At 39.1% G+C, this 16536-nt stretch overlaps 1 protein-coding gene across 2 annotated transcripts in view; it reads right to left on the reverse strand.

Moving 5' to 3' along the window:
* The window catches only part of SHC3 (SHC adaptor protein 3), a 48970-nt gene extending 34235 nt beyond the window's left edge, over positions 1-14735 (reverse strand). Inside the window, exons 1-2 of one of the 2 annotated variants that reach the window (XM_078386205.1) lie at positions 14357-14677; positions 12303-13152 (exon numbers count right to left, since the gene is read on the reverse strand). In XM_078386205.1, coding sequence (XP_078242331.1) covers positions 12303-12827 — 525 coding nt within the window. In that variant the 5' untranslated portion in view covers positions 12828-13152; positions 14357-14677. Of the gene's footprint in view, positions 1-12302 lie in introns of both variants that reach the window. The other variant, XM_072992370.2, reaches the window with a different exon arrangement.
* Between the last annotated feature and the right edge of the window lie 1801 nt (positions 14736-16536).

Here is a 16536-nt window from a genome sequence, read left to right on the forward strand (position 1 = left end):
ATGAGTAGGCAACTGCTGGAGGAGGCAGCGAAGGGAAGTCCATGCTCCTGCTGTGACTGGATGATCACACAAAGAGCAGAAGTTGTGTATGCTAGCTGGTAAGTAGGAGAGCTGGCAGGGGTGGGGGAAGTGGTCATGCAGCACCTTTGGAACCACACCAACAAAATAGCACAACCCCTCAAACAGGTTTGTGCCCATCACTAGTGTGTATGTTTCTCCATTATATGTGTTGTATCTACTCACACCTTTGCTCCACCATTTCATTAAGTCCAAAAGAGTCCTTCAAAATAATTTGGCACAGAGGAAGTATAGCCATAACCAAGCAGTTCTCACTTCTGTCTTCTTCCAGTAACCATAGCACAGATCATATACTCGTCTTCTGTAATCCTTTACCAGTGGGTAATTTTATATGCCCCTTTATGGATTGCTGCCTTGTCGTGGCAAAGGGGCTTGAGTAACTCAGAGAAGCTATGGGCTATGCCGTGCAGGGACACCCAGGAGGGACAAGACATAGTAGAGAGTTCCAACTAAACGCAATCCACCTGGAGTAGGAAATGGCAAAGCCACTCCTGCATCTTTACCAAGAACACCCCATGATCAAAAACAAAAGGCTAAAAGATATGACGCTGGAAGATGGGCCAGTCAGGTCGAAAGGCGTCCAACATGCTACTGAGAAAGAGCGGAGGACAAGGACAAGTAGCTCCAGAGCTAATGAAGTGGTTGTGCCAAAGCCGAAAGGATGCTCAGCTGTGGACGTGCCTGGAAGTGAAAGGAAAGTCCAATGCTGCAAAGAAAACTACTGCATAGGAACCTGGAATGTAAGATCTATGAACCTTGGGAAGCTGGAGGTGGTCAAACAGCAGATGGCAAGAATAAACATTGACATCCTGGGCATAAGTGAACTAAAATGGACAGGAATGGGCGAATGCAGCTCAGATGATTATCATATCTACTATTGTGGGCAAGAATCCCATAGAAGGAATGGAGTAGCTTTCATAATCAACAAAAGAGTGGGAAAAGCTGTAATGGGATACAATCTCAAAAGTGATAGAAAGTTGTCAATACGGATCCAAGGCAGACCTTTCAACATCACAATAATCCAAGTTTATGCACCAACCACCATTGCTGTGGAGACTGAAATTGAACAACTTTATGAAGATTTACAACACCTTCTAGAACTGACACCAAAGAAAGATGTTCTTCTCATTCTAGGGGACTGGAATGCTAAAGTAGGGATCCAAGAGATAAAAGGAACAACAGGGAAGTTTGGCCTTGGAGTTCAGAACGAAGCAGGACAAAGGCTAATAGAGTTTTGTCAAGAGAACAAGCTGGTCATCACAAACACTCTTTTCCAACAACACAAGAGGCGACTCTATACATGGAAATCACCAGATGGGCAATATTGAAATCAGATTGATTATATTCTCTGCAGCCAAAGATGGAGAAGCTCTATACAGTCAGCAAAAACAGAACCTGGAGCTGACTGCGGCTCTGATCATCAGCTTCTCATAGCAAAATTCAAGCTTAAACTGAAGAGAGTAGGAAAAACCATTGGGCTACTCAGGTATACAGTACTCTAATCCAAATCCCTTATGAATACTTAAGTGGCAGTAAAGAACAGATTTAAGGAACTAGATTTGGTGGACAGAGTGCCTGAAGAACTTTGGACAGAGGCTCATAACATTGTACAGGAGGCAGCAACAAAAACCATCCCAAAGAAAAGGAAATGCAAGAAAGCAAAGTGGCTGTCCAACAAGGCCTTAGAAATAGCAGAGAGGAGAAGGGAAACAAAATGCAAGGGAGATAGGGAAAGTTACAGAAAGTTGAATGCAGACTTCCAAAGAATAGCAAGGAGAGACAAGAGGGCCTTCTTAAATGAACAATGCAAAGAAACAGAGGAAAATAACAGAAAAGGAAAAACCAGATCTGTTCAGGAAAATTGGAGATATTAGAGGAACATTTTGTGCAAAGATGGACATGATAAAGGACAAAAATGGGAGGGACCTAACAGAAGCAGAAGACATCAAGAAGAGGTGGCAAGAATACACAGAGAAATTATATCAGAAAGATTTGGATATCCCGGATAACCCAGACAATGTGGTTGCTGACCTTGAGCCAGACGTCCTGGAGAGTGAAGTCAAGTGGGCCTTAGAAAGCTTGTCTAACAACAAGGCCAGTGGAGGTGATGGCATTCCAGTTGAACTATTTAAAATCTTAAAAGATGATGCTGTTAAGGTGCTACATTCAATATGCCAGTAAGTTTGGAAAACTCAACAGTGGCCAGAGGATTGGAAAAGATCAGTCTACATCCCAGTCCTAAAGAAAGGCAGTGCCAAAGAATTATCCAACTACTGTACAATTGCACTCATTTCACACACTAGCAAGTTTATGCTCAAAATCCTACAAGGTAGGCTTCAGCAGCATGTGGACCGAGAACTCCCAGAAGTACAAGCTGGATTCCGAAGGGGCAGAGGAACTAGAGACCAAATTGCTAACATGCGCTGGATTATGGAGAAAGCCAGAGAGTTCCAGAAAAACATCTACTTCTACTTCATTGACTATGCAAAATCCTTTGACTGTGTGGGCCACAGCAAACTATGGCAAGTCCTTAAAGAAATGGGAGTGCCTGACCACCTTGTCTCTCTCCTGAGAAACCTATATTTGGGACAGGAAGCAACAGTTAGAATTGAATATGGAACAACTGATTGGTTCAAAATTGGGAAATGAGTACGACAAGGCTGTATATTGTCCCCCCCGGCTTATTTAACATATGCAGAATACATCATGCGGAAGGCTGGACTGGAGGAATCCCAAACCGGAATTAAGATTGTTGGAAGAAATATCAACAACCTCCGATATGCAGATGACACCACTCTGATGGCAGAAAGTGAAGAGGAATTAAAGAACCTTGTAAATTACATTGCTACCAGAGCAATTTTTCATTACTCTACAGTCACCTAATTTCATCAAACTGTCTGCTGGGTTCCAAGACTATGAACAGGATTTCTGACACTGAAATATCTAGAATGTGTTGCAATGGCCTCAGGGTTGACACAATGCCACAAGTCCAAATGTCTCTTTAGGAGCTGATCTGATATCTTGCTCCTGTACTGATGCAGTTGTATTTGGCAGTGCACTGTGCATTAGCATCATGCAAGACTTCCATGTGACAGAGAAAAGAGAAGACGTTGATGAAGCTCTACCTGTTTCTTGGCCACCTGGATATGGAAACATTGGCAAATATAAAGAACAATAAAGGATAATGGAGAGAGGTTTTATCTGGCAGAATAGACTTCAGTGGCTCAAGTCTCATTTGCGTTGCTTTAGTAACCATGCAAAATTCTGCACTACTACATCTAATGTAGTCTTATAGGATTAAAGGGAAGTCAGGCAGTTTTTTCATCAGCTTCTATGCCTTTTCTGATAACAAAAACAGATGACACTGGGAGCTACATAACTAGAAGCAGAGCTGACTTAATCAGTAAAGAACATGTGATTTACCTCTGAAGTCTTCCACAACTTTGCAAGCAGCAAATTAACCTTTCTTTGTCTGACAATTATCAGAATCAACGGGATACATTTGCATGTTGATCTTGCAAAAACTACAGTTTTCAAGATGTGTCCTTGGAGGGATAACATGCTATCACCCTCTAATGTCAAGCTATCCTAATTGTGAAGTTCTTCTGGACCTTGGGCATTGAATGGAATTCAATTCCTTCCTCCTGCTGTCTGAAGTTTCTATTTATTTATTTATTTATTTCATATCCCGCCTATCTAGTCAATTAAGACCACTCTATCATGGCAATCCATCTATGCTATTACATGGCAACAGAAACTATGCATCCTTCACTTATAAGATGATTGCATGAGATGAAAGGGGTGGAAGCAGGATATAGATAGTGATACAACTGACTGTCAGTCTGGTTTGTTGAAAGATCTCTGGATACATTTTTGTAAGAACCAGCTAGTCATATCACCTGAACGAATAAGCATGCCAAATATGTGTTTGGGTTTAGGACACAATCGTGACAGAACTAACTTAAGGGCAGAAACTTTACAGAACAAAGATGGATGATTTGTCCCATTCTTAAACAGGAGAAGGCCTTCGGGGAAAAAAACTTGCTATAACTCAGAATAAATTAATTAGAGCAAACATGTCAGTTAATCTCGTAGACTATTCAGTTACATGTTGCTCAGAAGCTCCAGGGATTCTTATTTGCTAAGTACATATTTGGCATTGTTTGCTTTAGCAGTACACACCGCTAGGCAAGGATGAGTATTTTTGCCTACTTTCTTCCTTTTCAACGTTTTCTCCTTGGTAGGAAAATTCTAAGAATGTTTATGCTTTTTCCCCACATTCCAAGAGTTCTTGATGAAAATTTTACAGGAGTGATTTTTGCACAGAACTCTGTATTTTGTGCAAAACAAGCACTTCTTACACCAAATGCAAGTTTTTTTGTGCACAAAAATTCATCCATTTATTTATTTTTTGCTAAAGTTTCTGTTTACAAAACCAACCCACCAACCAACAAATCCTGGTCTTTCCATTCTCCTTAGGAACAACAGGTCTTACAGCAACTGACAGGTTATTTGAGGGCCATGTGTCAAAACATTGCAAGTATTAAGTCATTAGTAGATACACTGTAGAAAAAAACAGGAGGAGTGTCCGGGGTACTCCTTGTTGTTGCCATCATTGACAACCAAATCCAGGCTATTTCTACTTTAGGGTTGTATTCAGGAATTCAAAGTTTTTTTTTTTGCTTGCACTGCACTGAGAATTCAAACAGCTACATACTGTACTAGTGTTTATATCAATTTACTTATTTTATTAGAGAGTGCTCTAAATGTTTAAATTAAGGTCTGTCCCTGCAAACGATCTCACATTTTACTATTAGCAAAGGAAACAGGAAGCTGAAGTAACTGGCATTTTATATTATACACAATTCCATGGCATGTCTAACATGTTGCATTTTAGCCTTCAGAATAATTTGTCATCCTCTTGGTGGGTTAGGAATGTCCCAGAGGCTTGTGTACCCCAGCTCCCCCTCACACATTACGGGCCAAATTAGATGACACTGTACAATTAATGCAACAATAGGAGAGCTCTCTTAAGAAGTAAAACTGTTTATTCTAATACGAGCTTGCCTCAATTTATGTACTGCACATTCACTTTTTGTTCTGTCATTGGTCCTCAGAAGGAAAACACAGGCTTCATTTCCATGTCTAATTTCTTAGGCATTTACCTTTGCAGGATTTGCATGATCACAGGGGAAACATTATAAGATCAGAAAATATGTATTTTACTTAACATGTGAACATTATTCATTTAATCATATGGTGCTTCAGACAAACTTTATCTGTTGATTTGCTGTTCCTCTCCAAACTAGGATTGCAAATCAGTTGCAGACACAAACAGGTGCCATTACAGAAAAGGTACTCTTCCCATTTGCTACCCCTCTCACCTATAAATATCCTGAGCAAATATACTTTTGGATAAGACAGGAAACAGAACATCCAAGTTGGTGGCTCCTTTCATAACTGCCTTTTGATCATTTCCAAAATGAGTGACCAAATAAAGAATTGAAGCTAAAGCTGATTGCTGATTATGATGCAGAAGGTCCATAGTTGAGTTAAATTAATAATGTTATAGGAAACATTTCTGACAGTGGTTGAAATCAATCAAAGCAGAAATTCTGGTGTAGAGGGACTTAAGCTAGCTTTGTATGTATGTGCAGACTTCAGAAGTAACTGGCGACATTTAACTTAGTTACACGTAGTTTATTATTTTATGGGTGATGGGGTAACTAAGTTACATTTCAAAAGCAATACAGTACTTGCAGAATTATATTTTGGAGGCAACAACTAATATATAATTAAGTTCAAAAACATAACATAAAATCACTTTTAAAGGGCATTTTGAGCCTTTTTAAAGGGCACTTTGAAAGGATTTCCCCCCATTTTGTGCTATTCTCTTATCAATCATAACTGGTAGGTGAAGTATTACTGTATTCTAGTTTGTGTATTCTTTCATATTTTGAGAAGTCTTTTTCAATGTGTAATATCAAGACCAGCCATTAGAGAGAGCTGGAAAGTATTTTCCTGCATTTTTTCTGGGGTGTTGGCTGTGGGAATGTACCATCTTAACAATGCACAACACAACAAATTGCTCATGCAAATGGAGCAACAATAGCAATGCCAGCATTCCCGTTGAAACAAACAACACAATTTCCTTTCTAAAAATATAATTCCAGGCTCTGTGGATATGCTAAACAAGACAAATTCAGATGCATAAAGGGTTTGTTGTCCCAGAGGATGTTATCAATAATTTGATCCTGAGGAACACTCATTAGTGTTTCCCCCTTTTTACTTAACAAGGACATTTAGCAAGGACTCGGGTGGTAAAATGGACTGAGGGGATAAAAGCTCATCTTTAATGGACGAGTTCAATCCCAGAAATTACTTTTTAAAAAATCAATCCCCATAGTGCACAGACTTCGTCTGCCAGCTTTCCCGGCAAATTAGAGCTTTGTCTAGGCATTTTGTAAAGCTTGTGATCCACCCCTTTGTTTGTTTTGTTCTTGTAAACAATATAGCTTTTAACTAATTGGGTCATTGCTCAGATCACTGCCGAAAAAGGAATATGGTCTCTTGCCTCAAATGCAGGACCCAGTGGAAGACTTTAACTAACCATTTGACCAGCCTCAAAGTATCATTGTGGGGTGGGGGGGCAGGGACACAAGTGAAAGACTGCAGGGCAATCTGTAAAATGAGAATTGCCATACAGATTACTTGGAACAACAATAAGTGTTCAATAATCCAGAAGTTCCTAATTTTATTTCAACAAGCGAAGATTTCACTAAACCTTGCTCCAGGAGACCAGGTCTGTTGTTGTTGTTTAAATGTTTACATTATTTTACTCTGATGTCACAAGAGAATGCAAAAATTAAGTTTCAATATACAGAAAGACGTGCAAGTGTTGCTGTTTTCTTTTTTGCAAACATATGCTGTACATCAATTCCTTGGAGATTAGGGTACTGTATACTTTAGATTTCCACTGTGTGGCTGTGAATCTGTAAATCTGTATACTGTATTTTATTTTTAGGCTATTCTTTAAATAGCTGTAAGCTGTTTGCAATTAATTTCTTGATTGAGTGTGGGATTTTATCCTAAAGCCTTGTATTTCAAACACTTCTTAAGCATATCAGTATAAATACACTCGGAGGATAAGCACTTATCATTCACCTGTGTATCCAGGCAAGGTCACTCTGGCTGGCATCTTAAGGAAGTTAATGGAAATAAAGCTCCCCTCCCCTCCTCCTTTTGCAGCCACCATTGCCTGTCAAAATCCCACTCTGAAAGGTATGGTGCAGGGCCAGCAGCCCATCCATTAGGCAGAGTGAGTTGGCTATCCAACTGCTCTGGAATGTCATTAAAGATTTACAAATTATTACTCTCCTGGTAATTGGAACAAGTCTTGGTCTAAAAGAGCATCTGCCTTTCCTAACACTGCAGCCAGTACAAAATCTGCGGCATATTTGTAAACCAATATTAAAATACAAGAAATTATACATTTTGTTTATTGCACAAAGTATTGATAAAGTTACTCATAAGTCATTGCCAGCAATGACAGGTGCAGCTAATTACATATGCACAGCATTTGATTAACGTATTCACATCAGTTTGTTGTCATTAGAGATAATGACAACAATGTGAGATCACCTTCACTTCAGCTTCAGGCTGGATCCTAACTCTCCTCAGTTATCTACGCAATTTGGGTTTTGCCATTTTCCTTCTCCTTCCCAGTGATTTTAATCTACTTTAGTATGCATTTTGCTTATTCACAAATGGCATAAATATACAATGGCTGAAATCCTGTTGCTTAATCGTAGTATGTCACAATTGCAGAAGGCCCACTGAATCAGTATGGAGGAGTTGACTCACCAAAGCCTTGCTGATTCAGTACTCTAGTTGTGACTTGGTACAATAAGCAACAGGATTTCAGCTTCTCTCTCATAAAAGTCATTACGCCTCAGTAAGGTGTAAGACTTATTAAAGCTTTACACTGCAATCCTATACACATCCCACTTGAACTGCATGGGTCTGAACAGCGTGGTTTTGGTTATACACAGTTTTTTCCCCACTAAATAAATAACTACTCCAATCAATCAATCAATAAATAAATAGTTGAAGAGAGAAATGTGTGTCTGTATATGAGTGCAGTACAATCACATCACATACACACACACATGCACACACTGAAGTAGGTCCCATTGACTTCCATGGGTCTCACTCTGTGATAAATGTGTACAGGATTGCAACCATGGTTCTTATTGGTTACGTATTCCAATGCTAAACTGCAGGTTTGTGTAATATATATTTATTTATCTCATCTGTTGGCTCATATGTTTAGATTCCTGCTCCCCTGATGAATCAGAATCTAGATCCCCTGGAATCATAAAGATATATAAACGTCTAAGTGAGTGTTGGTTTGGAGGAAATATATTTTAAAACATCTCCAGGTTGAAAAGTGCAAGGTCTCCAGGTTGAAAAGTAAAGGAAATAATAACCAATGGCATTGTATGGATAACTTTTAAAGAAAAGTTCCTTGGTAATTTGATAGGTGGCCCAAATGTTCTCTGTTTTCTAGCTGAAAAAAACTATACAAACTACATTTTCTACAGAGAGAGAGAGAGACTGTTGAGATTTTACTCTGGCACTAGTAAAAACTGCGTAAATTGGATCAGCAAATTGCTGCTAATTAGCAATGTACTGGTCACATGCCTGGTCATGAGCGAGTCACATAACCAAGCATGCAACCAGCACATTGTTAATTTGATGCAGTTCTCCACTGCAGTATATGTGATCTCACTTGCCCTGGAGTAAAATTATAATAAGAGTCCAGCTAGTAGGTGTAGGCTTATATGTGTGATACGGTATTTTGAGACTACAGAATTTTTGTCCCCAGTTCAGGTCCATTCACAGGCAAGTACTCACATGTAACAGCTGGTGTTCTGGATAATGGAAATAAACACTAGCTGTTTTATCCAAGGTCTCACTCACCCACTCAGTTCAATGGGCTTAGATAAGCATTGTGATGCAAAAGGAGATGAACAGTATGTCCACATCTGAACTGGCTATCCGTTCAAAGTTGTTTACACAATCATATTTCTTTTGCTGGATCGAGGAAATATTCTTCATGTACTGTATGAATTAATATCTTCCAATGCACAAGGCATGCTAGGTGCCTTTCTTGGCCTCTCTTACTGCCATAGCATTGGGAACCACAGTACTACAAATTGACCCCAAATGGACTGCTTCCTATTGCCTGCTGTCACGTAATTGTAAAATTTGGGCATTTAAAACACTCTGGGTTTGTGGTTTTCTCCCTCTTCGGCATTCTGTGCCTGCATCCGTCTGCACACCATAACCTCTCTCTACCCTCTCAAAAAGATGATGGTAGACAATTAAAAAAAACACTATTGAAACTTCCATTCAAGCTGTATTCCCTTTTGCATTGTTCTCTAAACAGCTTACTCTCTCTCTCTCTCTCTCTCACACACACACACACACACACACACACATACACAAACTTAAGTCAACAGTGATGTCCAGAGAGCAACAACATGACCAAGAAATCTCAATAGTCATTGTCCGATTAACTTATGACATCAAGTTATGTCTATGGAACTATAGCTCAGGACCCCCTAAAGTTCCTGCCAAAAAAAGTGTTGTTTTGACCATCAATGGGATGTTACCCTACCTTGTTATCTTTGTTCTGAATAGATATGCGCACAAAAATAGGGGGGATAAAGATGCCACCTTTATTCTAAGCTATTCCTCCCACTACAAATTGTTTTGCAAAGGAAGCACATTTCTCATACATCACCCTCCACTATCTAATTCCTGTACGTCTATGCGGCAAAGTATTTAAAGAGCAAGAAAATGAGACCACAATAATTGATCTCTTTTAGATTTTTCATACGCTGTGATTGCATTCACCATGCATGGTAGTCTGGGAAAGGATGAAGATGGAAGTTTATGAAATCATATTGGACTGTGTCAGACGGCGTTCTTGCCTTTTGTGTCATTGAGAAGACTTCTCAACATAATTTATATTTGTTTGATGGGACCCCAAAAGCTACTTTATTGTTTTAGCACACAGAAAATTACAGTAGTTTTGACAGTTAATAATGAATGGAACTATTGGTATAATTAATATACATCAGCAAGGTTTAACCATCTAAGCAGAGTACAAGACCCCCGACAGCCAATATTACCATGACATTTCTCGACTTTTGATTCGGTAATCCATCCATAAGTACAGAAGCAAAAGTATCGTATATGTATTGCTCTGATTGCACATCAGTCCCAATATATAAAAATACATTTTAAAAAAAGAGAGAACCATACCTTTGTTCCTATATGTGCAGATTTTAAACTTAACATTTGCTAATGAAATTTCAAGAATATTTCATGAAGACAATGCATGACTGAAGAAGGTTGTTGTTGATTTGTTGGTTAAATGTTGATAATTGGCAGTAAAAAAAATTGTCTGACCATCCACTTGATGCTACAAATCTTAGCCAGGCAGTACCTTGTATTTTGATTAGGTTGTCATCACATGACTTGATAATTGCTCTACTTTTTATATATAACTGGAATGCATGGAGTTATGTTTCTATATTTCTTATTTATTTTTAGTACATAAAGGGCCATGCAATAATTACTACTGTTCTTGTATTCGTATTATTTTTGGTTTGCCTATAGCCAAGTCTGTTGCCCTTTGCAAACATCTCTACAAACCTTAATGTTCAATGTCAATACGCATCCTTGTTAGCTACAGTAACTACAGACAATAAAAAGAAAAGTTATCCTACCAAAGGTTCTACTTAACCACTAGCAACAGCATTTTAATAGTAAAACAAAAATACTAGCCAAGGTTCTGGATCAGATGAATGTTGTGGGCAAGGTTTTCTCAACCAGAATATCAATAAGATCATGACAGAGAGCAGCTACTCTAAGGTCTAACATTAAATTATGCGCCTCTTTCATTGTCAAGGACCACACACTTCTGAAAGGCAGTGGCGAGGATTCTGGTTCACTTGACACACCATGGCTAGTTTGATGTCTGAAGAGGAAGAAATTCCAGCCCATTAAAATGGTAGACAATTAGCTAAACTACTTGTTGTCATTACCACCATTGCACAATCACTGATTCCCATTCCTGCCAAAATCACATTTGAAAGATACATTTTAAACAGAAATTTAATAGGATATTTAAAATGAAATTATTCTGATTGAACTTTTAAATCAGTGAAAATTAAAGGTTTGCATACTATTGCACTTTGTAATCCCTCCCCATACCATCACGTCTGTTTTGAATAAATAGTATTAAACTATCCCACTTCTAATCAGTCCTCTGTGATATAGTAGGTTGATGCTGCTAAGCATTTATTCAATTAGAGAACGACGGACTTATTTTCAGCAGTATAATTTTTTTCAGCCAGATAGCTTTGTACACACTGAAATTGCCCATTGCTGCAAAACAAGCCATCAGCTTCACCTTTAAACCTTACATTCCACCTGGTCAGGATCTCCTTAACAACAATGACATTTATCTTAGCTACCTTGGCCCAGAAATACAGACATCTCATCCCCTCAAGCACCTAAACTATTAGTGTAAAAATAACTGAAAGTGACTGAAAGCCTGTTATGTAAAACAAGACTGAATTTTGGCTGCATCATTTGGAAAAAAAATAATTCTGCTTGTAAAATATAAGAAATTCTACAAATGGTAGAACAGGTACATGCATATAAAACACACACACACACACACACACACACACACACACACGTGCAGAGAGACATTCCATTGGACATATCTGAAGCTAAAAAATATGGTGAGGAATAAACACAGATTTATTATACATAAAGGTGTCACTCTTCATCTATTATAGGTTGCACCAGACACACAAAAAAACCCATATATACAAATACATACATGTGCTGTTCTGAGAAATAAGTAAACCAAATCCTTTTGTTTAGAAATATTCCTTTCCCACAGTTTTAAATCATGCTAACTGCCAACAAGTCAGCATGCATATTTCCTTAATTAAAACAAATTGCCATGGATTTCTGACAATGTCTTTCTGCACTTAACAGTCTTCACAAGAGTCCCAGAAAAACACACACACACAAATGAAAATGCTTCCAGCCTAACTAGTCAGCTGCTAAAGCAGAAAAAGATGTCCTTCCCTGATTAAAAGAGAGAACGAGAACAGAAAGAAATCAAACGGACCAACCTTCACAACATACGTCACTCCAGGTCCCAGGATCTTCTCATTGGCATGCAGCCACCCTTGGGGTAATTTGCTGCCAAGGCTGCTCCCTTGATTCCAGTCTTCACCTCCCAGGTGCATTTCCTCTGGCCATGTTTTTTTCCCTGCGTTCATCCTGCTCTTGTCCTGCTGAGAAGATGGAGTGGCAGGGACAAGGTTACATGTGTTGTCTGAAGCTTCTGCTGCTGGGCTAGGACCCTGCAACTTCGAGACAGCCAGCTCTTTCACGGCAGAAGAGAGGTTCTTGATCCCCAAAAGGCTGCCTGTGTGGGAGAGCTTCAAGTGGGACACTTTATGCATAAGAGTGCACAGGCTGTTGGGTCCATCTTGATCCTTCTGGAGAATCTCCGGCGAGACCAGATACGGGGATGGCGTTGAACTTGTACCAATTGATGAGACCTTGCTGCTCATGGACAAATTATGGAGAAGATCATCAACGGATGTCACCGAATCATTCCTGAAGCGGTTATACTTGGTACGTTGAAGCATGCCCTTCTATCTGGAGTCTTGCATATGTTCTGGCAAACCAGAGAATCCCTGTGCTAACATAGCAGGCAATTCAGAATACTGAAGATGGAAAGTGAAAAAAAAATTGACTATGGGGGGGAGTGGATTTTGGAAAACAAAAATGAATTTCAGAGGAATTTTGCCTGAGATTCCATGGTCAGGCTAGGTGGAGCGATAGTTTTTCTGTGCAAGGGAAAGATTCCAGTCCTGCTCAGAGCTGCCAAGTCTGTCACAGCAAAAGCATGACTCACACAAATGAGAAGGACCCTTTTCAACAAAAGGCTCAGTGAATGCTGCAAATCACTTCCTGTAGGGGGAAAAAAATCCACCCACTTTCAGCACGCTACCACCAATCAATTCTCAAATTTCCTCCTCCTATCTTAAACATATATTTTACTCTCAGCTTTTCTTCCTATTCCTTTTTCTAAAGCAACCACAGGTGAGTGCCTGCAATAGCTCAGAGTAACCACATTAACTTTTTAGCCATCTGAACTAGTATTTTTATCTTAGACCCATGACTCCGTAAAATATGCCTTGGTTAGCCAGGAAAGCAAGCAGCAATTTCATGTGTATAGCATTCATGCAGATCCTAGCATATAGATACCTGGCAATGATTTTCAACGACCAAAATACACATTACACATTCAGTGTAGGGCGAGACAACTATATAGTAAATAATCAAGTCTTTTCTTTCAGGAAACCTGAGTGTCCCTTAAAATAATGCATTTCCTTGCAAAGGTTCTCCTCACAGTTATCACACTGCAGGATTTTTTAAAAGGAAAACCATCACACCTTTGCGTTTTCTTCTTTTTCCATTGCCAAGGTTAGAGAGGTTTTTTAAAAAGTGATGCAATTACATGAAAGATGGTGTGGCTAGAAAGAAAAAAAGGTAAAAAAATATGACCATGGCACGAGATTTGTGAAACAAAGTCCCTTGATTCCAACAATCCACAGCAAAAAAGCAGCTTCAGTTCAGCTCTCAAAACTTGGTTTAAATATTAAAATATAAGAAATGCTAGATGACTATTTTAAAATGCTTGTAACAATTTGCTGGTGCCCCACTTTCAAAAATAGAAAAAAAATCTATTAATAAATGTTTCAAGTCTCAGTCATCCATCATAAAATAAACCTAACACTCCTGATTTGAAGAGATACCACCACCAGTTAATAATATATTCCACCTATTTATTGGAAGCATGCAAAACCTTACATCAACATGCAAATCAAATTCTAATAGTACACTATTAGAGGTTCATTTATACAGCAAATGACGAAGTTGAGTAACTATACTCTGAAAAAATAGATTCAGGATAATGGCACTGTAACTTTTTTTTTTAAAAAGCAAAGAAACAAAATTGCAATACACAATTAATCAATTAATTACCCATCAGGAATCTCACACTCTCACCCCCTCCCTAGACTGAAGTACATAAAATGCTATTTGCACAATGCTAGTTTTCAATGCAGGTATGCAATGAGAAGAATTGATGACATATAAATGAAGGCAGCACCTCTGATCCCAGTAGTGATGAATGAAAATGTCCCATTCATTGTGAAAGCGGGTTTCTAGTGATCTGCAGAATAGCCTTTCATCACACTGCAAACCTGCTACAGCATCCACACTGCATTCATTTTTTCCTTCCTCCTGCTACCCTAGCAACAGCAAATATACATAGTACAGATCATTTCTGGTCTTGTGTTCAGTAACAAGCCAAAATCTCTGTCATTCAGAAATGACTTCCTTCATTAGAAGTAGATAAAAAAATTGGAAAATGTGAATGGAATTCTATATATGTGAATGAAAGAGCTGGCTAGCATACCAGCATTTCTGTGAATGAAGCAGGGCCTTGCAGCCTCTGCCAGGCAATCCCTTGGATGCTAACTATCTGAACCAATAAGAGGCAGCCTGGATGACTCATTCAACAAAGGCTGGCTAAATAGTGGACGATTCCATTTCACACACAGGTAGGATTTTTCTAGGTACAATATAGCACTATGAAGGATAAATATATAATCTCCAAATTACTATCCATCTCACCTTGAAAAAAATTTCAAGTTTTTTTAAAAATAACATTTTGTAGTTTGTGTTCAGATAAGGAAATATTTCATCCCCCAAATATGCATTTGGTTGGTTTATGCAGAATAAACTGAGATAGAAACGTGACGATATGTATCCTGACATTTATGGGTTAACATTTTCAGGTACATTGAGAACCATTCAGGCTTTGCACGGAACAGCTATATGTGGAAAGTCTACTATGTCTGGGGTTTTTAAGTTTAGAAAAAAGCTAAATATGAATGGAGGAGAACATAACTAAAGTGTACAAAATTATGCATGTTATGGAGCAAATGGTTAGATCACTGAAGTTTTTCTCCCTCTCTCATAAAACTTCAGCCTAAGGTCATCCAAAGAAACAAAATGGTGCAAAATCTAAGCGAGACCAAGGGGCATATTTCACACCGATCTGTATGTTTTCAGTACCACAATGTGGTGATGGTGAGTGGTGTAAAGTATTTTAAAGGGAAACTACATAATTTCATAGAGGAACAATTATCAATGGCTACTAGACATAAAGGTTACATGCCAGTTTCAAAATCAGGATGCTAAAAAGCCAACAAAGAGTTCTGTGACATCCTAAAGACTAAGTCTACCACATTTCTTGTAGCAAAAGTTTAAAGGAACCTCATGGCACAGTGGTTAAACTGCTGTACTGCAGCTAAAACTGTGCTGACGACCGAGGGTTCAGTCCCAGGTAGCCATCTCAAGGTTAGCTCAGACTTCTATCCTTCCGAGGTCGGTAAAATGAGTACCCAGTATGCTTGGGGGGGGGCAAAGTGTGGCCTGCATAATTACCTTGTAAACCGCCCAGAGAGTGCTTGAAGCGCTATGGGGTGGTATATAAGCAGCACACTTTGCTTTTTTTAAAATATGAACTGTAGCCCACTTCACCAGATGCATGAGCCACTATTCAGATTTTCAGGTATGTACGCACAGTGTGCATGGCTAGAAATGATATCATTTATTAGAGAACAATGTCACCTTCAGATCCTACTTTCGTAAGTTTCTAAAAAGAGATCCATTTGGTCATCATGGAAGCAGGACACTGACTATGCTCTGGTCTAACAGAGCTCTTTCTTTCTGTGCTCTTACGGCTTGTATTTGCACACAATCCAAAGCTGCAGTTTTGTATGTACATACAGGAAAGACACTTTTGCAAGAAAACATCTGAAATAGCAGCAGTAGTACAAACCTGTGGAACAGAGGCGGTGCTTGCTCAGTGCAGAACAAAGTGCAAAGACAGTTGATACCACCAGGGGGCAGGTGCTGAACATCCAAGCCCTCTCGACACAGGAGACTCTGTGGTTTCTTAAGCACAGCATAGGACCTCAGCCCCTTTCCTTATGAATGTTCTCTTAGGACTCAGTTGCACTGTTGACATGAATCAGGAGCTGAATCGGGGGTTTTTTTGAAGTCGATTCAAAGTCACACGGTGTTTTGGGTTAGTGTAGGCATCCTCGTGGGACAACTTTTAATCTGGTAAAAAGCTGCACTGTATATCAGTCAAGGGGCACTGGCACCACAACGCTCCAGCTTCTGATTTTTCCGGGTGACTTGTCTTAAATTTTAAAAAGACAAGGAAAGAGTAGTCCACCTGCTTCCTCTCCCTTCAAATTTCAAAAACAAAGCCAG

Source organism: Pogona vitticeps, chromosome 2 (assembly GCF_051106095.1).
Source record: "Pogona vitticeps strain Pit_001003342236 chromosome 2, PviZW2.1, whole genome shotgun sequence".
NCBI lineage: Eukaryota > Metazoa > Chordata > Lepidosauria > Squamata > Agamidae > Pogona > Pogona vitticeps.